We start from the raw sequence: 11,337 nt of genomic DNA on the forward strand, positions 1-11,337 counted from the left end.
GAGGTCGCAGACAGAGTCACCCGAAGGAAAACCATCAGAATGTGCAAAGTCAGATGGAATCACCACTCTGAGGAAGAAGCAACCTGGGAGCGTGAAGACGATCTGATGGCTAAATACCCTGAGCTCTTTGCTAGCCAACCCTGAATCTCGAGGGCGAGATTCTTTTAAGGGGGATAGGTTTGTAACGCCCTGAATTTGGGGGTAGAATTTTTTCTTCTTGTCTCTCACCAAATTCAGGCGTTACCCTTTTCTTTCCTCGTTCCCTCGCTAAACCTTGATCTTTTCCAAAGTTATAGCGGAGTTTGGCTTGGATTTCCCGTGTAAAGAAAAAACCCTAAATTACTTGATGTTGTTTGATGCACCATGCCGAACTATGCATTCTTTGATTGCTTAGAGATGTAAGTGCATTCATCTAGAAAGATCGGATTTCGAAAAGGAGAAAAACCTTTTCTTTCTTTTTCTTTTTCTTTCTCTCTCTTTTTTTTCTTTTTCTTTTCTCTCTCCCGCACCGTGGGCCGCCCTGGCCGGCCCAGCCGCCCCCCCGCGCGCCCCCTTTGGGCCCATTGGCCCAGCCGCCCCCTCCCAATCCCCCCAATTCCCCCCAATCCCTCTCCCTCCCTCTCATTCTCTCTCTTCCCCACCCTAGCCGCCGCCCCCTGCCCTAGCCGCCGCCCCTGCTCGTCGCCGGTTCGGCCGCCCGTCCCCGTCCCCGGTGAGGTCCCCCTCCCCCTCTCTTCCCTCCCCCATCCCCCCCTCCCCTTCCCCCTACCCGGCTCGGCCCCGCCGCTCGGCCGCCCCTGCGCCCCGGTCCGGCCGCCCGCCGCCCAGCTCGGCCGCCCCTGGCCGGCTCGGCCCGCCGCCCCTGCGCGCCCTGCCCCGCCCCTGGCCGGCTCGGCCGCCCCTGCGCGCCAGCTCGGCCGCCCCCTGCCCCTGCGCCCCCACCGGTTCGGCCGCCCGCCGCCGGCTTGGCCACCCCCGCCCCTGCCCAGGCCGGTTCAACCGCCCCCTGGCCGGTTCAACCGCCCCCCCTTTTTTATTTATTTTATTTTATTTTATTTTCTTTCATTACTGTTACTTATTTTATTTTAGGCAGGATAATCATTGTTCATGTTATTGAAATAGGAGACTTGATTTAGAATTCCGTTACGCTAGTTAATTCATATAATCAATTGTTTATCCAGTTCAATGTTGATCAACTAAAAATGACTAGGTTTCCATTAGTGCATATAACTAAATTCTTTTGTTAGAACCAATTGTAACTAATCATTAGTGCATAAGCTTTAACCCCCCCCCCCGCGAGACCTTTTCTCGTTTCTTTCTAACCATAATGAATGCGACATCGAATGTCATACTTGATGCATATCCACTTTATTTGTTCCCTTGTATGATGTACTGTTTGCTTCCCAATTTGAATGGATGTATGTATGTATGCTTGCAATCGCATAGAGAACGATCCGGTTGAAGAGCCCGAGGAACTTGCAGGAGAAGCCCCTGGGCAGCAGTCGGTTGGTGGAGGCAAGTGTCCCTTGACCTATCTATGTCCTATTCATTATTTAATTCACCTCCCGCTGTATACATTTATGCCTAAAGATTGACTAGTTTTGTTATCCCTGTCCTTGCTTACCTATATGGGTTGGATTATTATTAGTTAGCTTTATGCTATTGCTCAACTCTAATCAATGAACATGATGAGATTATCTATGATACGCTGTTTTCCCTTCTCTTATTATGATGTTATACTTGTGGTCTTCAAGGGGGCTCGAGCGGTTTCTCGAGTGCCTCTCCGTAAGGACCTGTTCTATGGATGACCGCCTGGGAAAACAGTGCAACCATGAGGGTGGAATGGGGTGCCCTTAGCTGAATAATTAGAGGATCCGGAGTGTAGTTCACTTAGCCGTCGTGCCGTCAATGGGGCTCGGTGTATGCGGCTCGCTCTGCCAAGTTTGGGTTCGCCCCTTGGGGAGGAGTGCGGTGCATTTAGGAAACCTAACGGGTGGCTACAGCCCTGGGGAATCTTTGTAAAGGCTACGTAGTGATGCCCTGCTAGGCCACCTAGGTAGTGGTCAATGGGGAGTTGCTCTCTCCGGGCAGAATGAGAATCACGGCTTGTGGGTAAAGTGCACAACCTCTGCAGAGTGTTTAAAAACTGATATATCAGCCGTGCTCGCGGTTATGAGCGGCCAAGGGAGCTCCAGTGATTAGTGGTACTTGATCAGAGACATTATGGTACAGATGGCTATGAGATCGATGGTTTTGGTTATGACTATGGTGCTGGTAAGTGGTATTCTTTCCGTTTGGAAAGGGTACATCGGGTTAATAACTTGGGTTAAAGCTAAAACCTGGCTTTCTATTAGTAAATAATAACCTGACCAACTAAAAGCAACTGCTTGACTTATCCCCCACATAAAGCTAGTCCACTACAGCCAAACAGGATACTTGCTGAGTATGTTGATGTGTACTCACCCTTGCTCTACACACCAAACCCCCCCATCCCCAGGTTGTCAGCATTGCAACCACTGCTCAGGCGAAGATGAAGCTGTGGAAGGAGACTTCCAGGAGTTCCAAGACTACGACGAGTTCTAGGTGTGGGTTAGCGGCAACCCCCAGTCGGCTGCCTGTGAAGGCCGCGTTTATCTACGTTTCTTTTCCGCACTTTGATTTATTGTAAGGACTATATGGACGTCTCAGACGTATGATGTAATCAACTATTTTCCCCTTTTAATACTATTTTGAGCACTGTGTGATGATGTCCATGTTATGTAACTGCTGTGTACGTGAATAACTGATCCTGGCACGTACATGGTTCGCATTCGGTTTGCCTTCTAGAACCGGGTGTGACACTCATGGATCCTGCAAAATATGTGTCAGGATTTGGAGATCCATGCGAGCACTACACATGGTGCTCCTCCCTTGTGTTCTTGGCTCTTGCATGCATTAGGTCGTTTCTAAGACCATATTGACACAATAGACTCCATGGTGTTTGAGGTTGCTGAATTGGTTGGAGCAGCAATGATTTGTCACACTAACAATAAAAGGGAAGGTTATTTGTTTGTTTTAAACGTTACTAATTGCTACGAAGTACCATAATTTGTATAGAGCGCATCCAATTTTTATTGATGCCCGACTTTAGCAACCACTCAATATTTTAATCTATCTTTTTTATAAGTTTGAGTTCATGTGACTTAGAAACTTGAGCTCACAAATTTCATCTTATTTGGTCTATATATGGTGAAATTATGCCATTCTATATTTTCTGTTCGTTCAGTCAGTCGTTGTGAACTCTTTTCTAATCGCTCTCTTCATTAGCCGTGTTGTACCGAGACATATTAGATGGAGACATGGAGTAAACAACAATATCAGTTAGTCAAATAAAAAAAATATTATGCGAAGAGTGAAGACAATCAATAAAAAAATTTAAGATCTGTTTGGTGGATAGTTTACGGACAGTACGGGCAACCGACTAGTATGTATATCTGTGTCAAGAGTTTATAGCCACTCGGCCAAGCAATCTCGCTATTTCTCTCTGACTGCCTAGCGGAACTGGTGAATTTGATTCGCGTTATCAGCAATGAACATAGAGCTAGCTAAGAGGATCAAACTGAGGGGAGCGTTCATTGACCTGGCTGCTACGCGGAGGCCTGGTGGACGTAGCAGCAGCAAGGCCGCGTGGATTTGTCCCATTTGTTTTGTTTAATAGTAATATAATCGTGGACAGAGCAGAGGCTTTTGCGTGTGCGTTTACCAGTTGCCCATCCGGGTTACATCTCACGGAATCTGAGGCTGAGGCGACGGAGCGCAAGCAAGCAAGCAAGCGAAAGGGCAGGGCTGCCTGCCACACAAGAGACAAGGGAAGAGGAGAAGGGTAGACGAGTAGACGACTGTGATGAGGCTAGAAGAAGAGCAGGCAGGAGCTATAAGTACCCCGCCCCCTTCCACCCTCTCCTTCCACCTCCCTCCCTTGCTGCCTCATCCATTCCAGAGCTGCGAAGACAGACAGACAGAGAGAAAGAGGGATCGACGGAGCAAGGCGGGGCCGTGTCCGGTCACACACGAGCGAGCCCTCTCGGCCGCGCGTTTGTGAATGGTGAACGGCGAGCGGCGGGCGGACGCGGAGTGCACGCGGGCGTCGCTGCTGGGGAGGTATGAGATCGGGCGGACCCTCGGCGAGGGCAACTTCGGCAAGGTGAAGTACGCGCGCCACATCGCCAGCGGCGGCCACTTCGCCATCAAGATCCTCGACCGCAGCAAGATCCTCTCCCTCCGCATCGACGACCAGGTTGGGCATGCCACACACGTGTTTCGCCGCCGCGCGCTAGCCGTTTCAGATTCCAGTCCGGTCCGGTCCGCCGAGCATGCTGACGGCGGCTTCTTCGTCCATTTCGCTTTGCGCTGGCGCTGTTTGCAGATCAGGAGGGAGATCGGGACGCTCAAGCTGCTCAAGCACCCGAATGTCGTCCGCTTGCACGAGGTGCGTGGCACACCGAACTTGCTTCAAACCTCCCCTTTCGTATCGTTCCTTCATTTCTTCTTGGATTGGATCCTTCTCCTCCTCGCTCCTTCCAGCTCCAGCTGGACCAATTCCCCTTGTCTGCTGGACTGGTAAGATAGGATCCGATCCCGTATACTTCCATTCCATGACGCTAGAAAATGAACTTGCTGTGCTCCGTAAGGGATTATTAGGCTAGCTGTCCAGTTGTACTGTCCTGCAAGTAACGGACCATCTGGCTTTTACTTGGAACCAAAGGATTAGCGGTTTTTGCTTGCGCGGCCGGGATGAGACTCTTTCGTCACACACACACACAAACACAAAACAAAGGATCTCTTTTCTCTCTGCTAGCTCTCGTCGCTTGCTTCTCAACGCTGTTCACGCGGAAAACACCGGCGGGAGCTTTGGCTGACGTCCGGTCCTTCGATCCACGCCGCACGGCATCTCCGCCGGAGTTTTTACTCCGGCCGCTACCGGAATATGAGCCCCTGTCCTGGGCATAAAGCGGTTTCGCCTCGCCACGCCACATGCACCTGCAAGTAGAGAGAGAGGCCTGTCGAGACTCGAGAGTCTATAGTTCACGGGCTCTTCGCCTCTCGGGGTTCCAAAGCCAAAGGGGGAAAAAAAAAGGAAGGAAGAAGGCTCACGGGCTCCTGGAATTACGCTCAGGAAAAAAAATCGCGAGAAAACGATACGATTTTTCGCCAGGTTTTTTGTGAAATTGCTTGTAGTAATAATAACAAGGAAAAAAAAGTCATGTCCTTTGATTCTGTGACGAAAACCACATGCATTCCAAGCGAGACATCTCAGGCCACAGTTTCACACAGTCGCAGTGTGCCGGATACGAAAGCGATCCCATCCGGAGCGTCAGGTCCGTGACCGTCTCGTCTCCACTTGTACAAATGAAACCGACCACCGGCCGGGACGGTTCCCGTTTCGGCACAGTAGAGCAACACGGCACACGAAGGGGGCGGGCCCACCGCGCGCGGTACGCATGCCTCTTGGGCTACCCGTCGAGCCATGTGGCCGGCTTCCTGGTGGCCCCGCCACGTCGGCCTCACACGGTCCCGGTACATCTGGCCAGGCAGGTACTGCTGGAGTATTATGCATGCATCGTCGTGAGCTGGGTGCACCAAGTCACCCCACACCGCGTGGGCCTGCCCGCGACGCAACACTTGTCGCACGGGCCCCGCACACGTGTTCCGCGGGGCCCCCTTGGCTGCTCCTCTATCCTCCCCCCCGGGCCGCTGGCCGCGGCCACCAACTCTGTGCGCCTTGGTGTGACCGGTGGTCTCTGTGCTCCCAAGCTGAGCAGCAGCAATCGCCGTTCCGGAGGCCGGAGCACAGAGACGAGACCCGCCGAGCAGTTTGGGTTTTTTTTTTTTTTGATGATTTGGTGCACCTACCTAAAGAAGCCTTTGGCATCGAGTACGCCTAGTACCACCACCACCACCAAAGAAGCCTTGAGCATGCAGGGTAATAATTGTGACGAGGGCCGGGGAAAGAAAAAGGATGCAGGGAAAGATTACTGTTGTACCCGTATCTCATTCAGGCCCTAGTTGCTGAAAATAACAGTAAATAGGAATCGTGTTTGTTTGCAACTGGAAGCAAAAAAAAAAAAAAAAAAAGAGGTGTGGGTGACTGATATTGAGACCAACCTTTTTCTCTGCAGGTTGCTGCCAGTAAAACGAAGATCTACATGGTGCTTGAGTTTGTCAACGGCGGCGAGCTCTTCGACAAGATCGTAAGCCCACACGTCGTCAAAACGCGCTGTTTGTTTGCACGTAAAAATTCATCTTTCTAACGCTCCTGTTTTCTAACGCGCTGTTTTACACACAAAAGGCTATCAAGGGGAAACTGTCCGAACACGAGGGCAGGAGGCTCTTCCAGCAGCTAATCGACGGCGTCAGCTATTGCCATGACAGAGGTGTCTACCACCGAGACCTCAAGGTAGCCTTCACCGTCAGTTCAGTTGCTTCTCTTGCATTCATATATACTTGTCAGCGTGGAACTCAAACTCAACTAGGGCTTTGCTTGATTCTTCTGTCCGTGACAGCAGTTTGCTTCTTTTATTCTTCTGTCTGTTACAGCCAGAGAATGTCCTTGTTGATCGGAAGGGCACCATCAAGATCTCTGACTTCGGCCTCAGCGCTCTACCTCAACATCTCGGGGTACGATGGCATGGTTTGGTTGCTCTGTATGCGATGATTCCTCTGTATGTATGCATAATTTACCAAACGACATGCGCTTCACACCTTTCAGAGTGACGGACTTCTGCACACAACATGTGGCAGCCCCAACTACATAGCTCCTGAGGTATTTAAAGAACCGGCAGCAAGCAGTTTCATTTCATCAGTTTCTCTCCTCTCGGCTGTGCTGATTCTGTGCTAAATTCATGCCAGGTTCTGCAAAACAGAGGCTATGACGGCTCCTTGTCAGATCTCTGGTCGTGTGGGGTGATCCTCTACGTGATGCTTGTTGGCTGCCTTCCCTTCGACGACAGGAACCTCGTCGTTCTTTATCAGAAGGTTGGCATATATCAGTACAAAGCAAGCTCTGGAATTTTAGCAAATCTACACAAGCTCTGAGATTGCTCTGTGGGTGTTACAGATTTTCAAGGGAGACTGTCAGATCCCCAAGTGGCTTTCGCCTGCCGCGCAGGACCTTCTCAAGAGGATCCTCCAACCGAATCCGATGAAGAGGATCAACGTCGCGGGGATCAGGGAGCACGAGTGGTTCAAGAAGGACTACGTGCCTGCTGTTCCGCACGATGATGACGAAGACGTCCTTCCTAGTCCAGCTCCCTCGATAAAGGTGTGTAAAGCTGTGAGAGGAGAGAGAATGGGAGGAACTACTCGATTCTTTTGGTTTCTTGTATTAATTAAAGCTGACTGTTTTGGTTTCTTCTTCCTGAAGCCAATCGATGAGCCGGCGCAAGAGAAGTGTTCTCCTATCAACGCTTTTCAGTTGATCGGGATGGCCTCTTCCCTTGACCTTTCTGGTTTCTTCGAGGAAGAGGTTTGTGTTTTGTTTGTACAGTTCATTGAATGTTCATAAAAAGCGAGACATGCATGAAAAGTCACCTCACTTCTATTCTATGGTTCCTGGATCCATTGCAGGATGCAGCGCAAAGAAAGATTCGGTTCACTTCGACGCACCCACCCAAGGATCTATTTGACAAGATCGAGAGCGTTGTCATGGAGATGGGATTCAAAGTCCATAGGGGGGCAGGCAAGGTAGAGATAAGCATGTATTGTAATCACCATTGCATATATATATATATATATATATATATATATATATATATATATATATATATATATATATATATATATATATATATATATATATATATATATATATACTCCTATATAAATTGATGGGGTAGCTGAACTGAACTTGAAGTCATGCTGTGTTTTACAGCTCAAGGTCTTGAAGAATAGCAAGTGTTCCAGGAACCCGTCATCATTGTTGGTGTGCACCGAGGTAAAATGACACAGGACACCTTGCTTTTATTCAAAACCAATGCAGAAAAGAATACACACGCGTCCCTTAACAGTACAATTCTTGATCTTTTTCCAGGTGTTTGAGCTCGGTCCATCATTATATGTCGTAGAGCTTAGGAAATCCCACGGAGACTCTACGTTGTATAGACAGGTAACAATGCGCACCGAATGCTACGTTCTTTTTGCCAGATAAATCCCATGCAGATCTATCTATACGCAGTCATCTAAAATTTCAACTCTGTTGAAGCAGCTGTGCGAAAGGCTCTCCGATGAGCTAGGTGCCTGCAAGACAGACCAGATCGCGAGGACTGAATCATCGAGTGACGACCTCTCGAGCGTCGATGGCGAAGCGTTCCCTCTATCTGGGTTCTGATCATATTGCTTTCCCTGTGTTGTTTTGGGAACAGGGGATGAGGAACATGCTCGTTCCTGATGCAATTCTAGATTAGGATCATGAATATAGTGTACAAAGCCAGCGGCGGCGGCGGTGCAAATTAGCCACCGGGTTGAATATAAATAATATATATATATGATATGTTGCATCTTCTAATCCTCGGATTCTCGTTCTGATCCATAACTAACTGCTCCATCCGTCCTAAAATAGTATTTATTTTAGAGTTTTTATATCTATATTCAACTACATGATGATAATAGACACATATATATAGAACACATACATCAAGTATGGTATAAATTTACTTAAAAGCGAAAACAAATTTTATTTAGAGACAGAGGGATTATTTGCAAGATCAAATCTTGGTTTGAAGGGGGCATTGTATCAAGAGAAGAGAAGATCGGCCTTCTCATACATACAGGTCGACATTAATTAACCCCAGCTTAAAATTACCTACTGAGGCCACCTAAGCCTTTCGCCATATTGCCAGTATAAACAAAGAGCAAACCTGGACATTGTATAAGCACACCGCAACTGATGGGGGATATTGAGATGAGCTCATGGTAGACTTGGAGTTATGTAGCGTGCTGCATTAAAATTGTGTTTGGTTTAGCTTTTGTCAAAAACTATACCAAATGGCTCAATCCACTAGCAGCTGTTTTTTAAAAACCCAATTTCTGGCTCGCAGCTTCTAGACATGCTTTTGGATGCGACTTCCACCAAACAGATTTTGTTTTTATACAGCTCATAGTACATAACAGTTTTTTACGCTGCTCATAATTTATAGTAACTTTTTCACAGCCACAGTCCAATCAAATAGACCTCAAGTTTCAAACACTCTGAATCCATTACATTGTTCACTGCAAATAGCATCATATATAGGCATGCACAAAGTGCAAACCAAGCTGTAAGAAACAATACATCATGCATGGAACTGCAAATGGTATCATGCATTGGCATGCACAAAGTGCAAACCGAGCTGTAATGTAAGAGATGATACATGCCACAGAAACTAACAATTCAACAGCTATGTATGGAATACATTTTTGGGGCACACAAGTAGCATAAATGCCCTCCACCCCCACTGAAATCACTGACCAATAAGTTTAGGAAGTTCAGATAAAGTATGGAACAAAAAACACCTCACAAGTCACAACTGCATCCTTCATCAGTTTGACAACATCAAGCTCAATCATAAACAGTCCTACATCTCCTCGTCATCATCATTGAAGAGTTGCAGCGTCCGAGGTACTATATCTTGGTATGTGATCGGAAACAACTGCAACGTCTGTGGCGTCGACGGGCTGGCCCTGGTAGCTTCCGCGCCAGCAGCCATCGCCACCTCCTTCACGTTGAAGGAGTTAAGCGCCTGATGTCGCATGGGCTCAGCCTGGGCATCATCTATCTCATTCTCAGCCGCATTCTCATTAAGGTCAAAAAGCAGCTTTGGTTGTGACAGCGGAGGCATGTGCTTGGCCTCGGCGGAAGCCAACGGCACAACACTGCCCCCCGTGTCGATTGTTGGCGTGACTAACGGCGGCATCACGTTGCGCCGCACCAGCATCACCTCCCCCTCATCCGTCTCTGCCTCACTATCTTCTTCTTCTTCTTCTTCTTCTTCTTCAGAAGCTGCTAGGTCATTCTCGGTGGGTTGTGGCACGACACACGAAAGATCTTCCTCCGCATCGAGGTCGAAGGCCACGATAAGAGCGTCATGCGCCCTCGCCCGAGCGTCCCGCGCCTCCATGGCCAGCCGTTCCGCGGCTTCGCGCGCTGCTGTCGCGTGTCGCTGCAGCAGCGCTAGCGCTATCCACGCCCCTAGGACGAGAACCCTGGCGTTGCGCTCGTCGAGTGGCTGCCTGCAGGGCGGCGCGTAGGTGAAGGGCCTTCCGTTCTGGGCCGCGGTGCAGGGAGGGCAGACGAAGACACCATCGGTGGGTGGGGGGTAGAGGCATGGGAGGTGTGCGACGGCGTCGTGGCAAACCTGACAGGTGACGGTTGGTGCTGGAGGGGCCATGAGCGTGTCGCCATTGTCGTAGTTGCACGATGGTGAGGTGACGAGGAGGAAGCAGCGACAGCAGTACAACGAGCGGTGGGAGAGGAGGATACAGGAGCAACAGAGGCGGCAGTGCACTCCACTCCGTAGCACATGGTGTAGAGGCCAGGTATCCTGGTCGGAAGCGCAGCCGTCACCTTCGCAGCCGTGGAGCTCCCCGAATGGAGACGACCTGGGCGCGGGATACATCGGTGGCCCTGAGCCAGAAAAAGAAGGGAGGTGTAGGTGATTAGGGTTTCCCGAGAAAGGGTTGGACCTCAATATTTCACAGATCTGCAAAATCTCAACTCAAACAAATGCAAAATTTCCATAGATAGAGATTACCTGTAAGAATATTTTTCCCTTTCACTTGAGCCATTAGAATTTCCTAAATAGAGGACTACAACTTGTTGGCCATGGAAATCTACTTACAAGGCAATGGCGACCACGCGACGGTATGAGGCACATCAAAGTTAGAAGTCTACTATATTTTCCATATCAGATCTTAAACATATGGAGGATTTCTTTATGACTATGCAACAAGAGTCGATAAATGTGAAAGCTAAAAGAACGATAACTAAGTGGGGAAAGTAGAGTGTTTATGGTAGGGTGCTAGGATTGATTGTATTATAGCCTCTGGATGGCGGCGGCGTGGGTAGGGTGAGGATGTGGGGGCGTGGGTGGGTGGAAGGAGGATAGCGGCGGCTAGGGTTTGAAGGAAAAAGGTTGTAAGAAAATTCCAACTAAAGTTTGTATTCTATCTCATCATCATCAACAAATTTGTTGTTGTTTTCATCGTTATCAATGTCATTATTTTTATTATCATTATTATCATTATTTAATTTTACATTTTCAACAATATTATGGTTTTATTCCTTGACATATGCAATTGAAACCAAAGTTCAGTAAATATCTA

At 48.7% G+C, this 11,337-nt stretch overlaps 3 protein-coding genes across 3 annotated transcripts; 2 read left to right on the plus strand and 1 right to left on the minus strand.

Moving 5' to 3' along the window:
- Window positions 1-3,564: 3,564 nt before the first annotated feature.
- Window positions 3,565-8,540, plus strand: LOC100037796 (protein kinase-like). The gene is made up of 13 exons (NM_001112497.2): window positions 3,565-4,276; window positions 4,406-4,468; window positions 6,159-6,230; window positions 6,329-6,436; window positions 6,577-6,657; window positions 6,749-6,802; window positions 6,889-7,014; window positions 7,097-7,300; window positions 7,403-7,504; window positions 7,606-7,722; window positions 7,910-7,972; window positions 8,069-8,143; window positions 8,243-8,540. The coding sequence occupies exons 1-13, from the start codon at window positions 4,082-4,084 to the stop codon at window positions 8,363-8,365; spliced, it is 1,383 nt and encodes a 460-aa protein (NP_001105967.2). The 5' UTR covers window positions 3,565-4,081; the 3' UTR covers window positions 8,366-8,540.
- Window positions 4,475-6,114, plus strand: LOC111591128 (uncharacterized). Its single transcript, XM_023301969.1, has one exon. It carries the CDS (start codon window positions 5,272-5,274, stop codon window positions 6,043-6,045), a length of 774 nt encoding a protein of 257 aa, XP_023157737.1. The 5' UTR covers window positions 4,475-5,271; the 3' UTR covers window positions 6,046-6,114.
- A 777-nt stretch (window positions 8,541-9,317) lies between the features above and the next one.
- On the minus strand, window positions 9,318-10,994 carry LOC100216578 (uncharacterized). The gene is given in 2 exon segments (NM_001142995.1): window positions 9,318-10,639; window positions 10,767-10,994. Coding segments are annotated over 2 exon segments (1,083 nt in total). The 5' UTR covers window positions 10,801-10,994; the 3' UTR covers window positions 9,318-9,590.
- Between the last annotated feature and the right edge of the window lie 343 nt (window positions 10,995-11,337).

The sequence above is a fragment of the Zea mays genome, chromosome 3, assembly GCF_902167145.1.
Source record: "Zea mays cultivar B73 chromosome 3, Zm-B73-REFERENCE-NAM-5.0, whole genome shotgun sequence".
Classification (NCBI taxonomy): Eukaryota; Viridiplantae; Streptophyta; class Magnoliopsida; order Poales; family Poaceae; genus Zea; species Zea mays.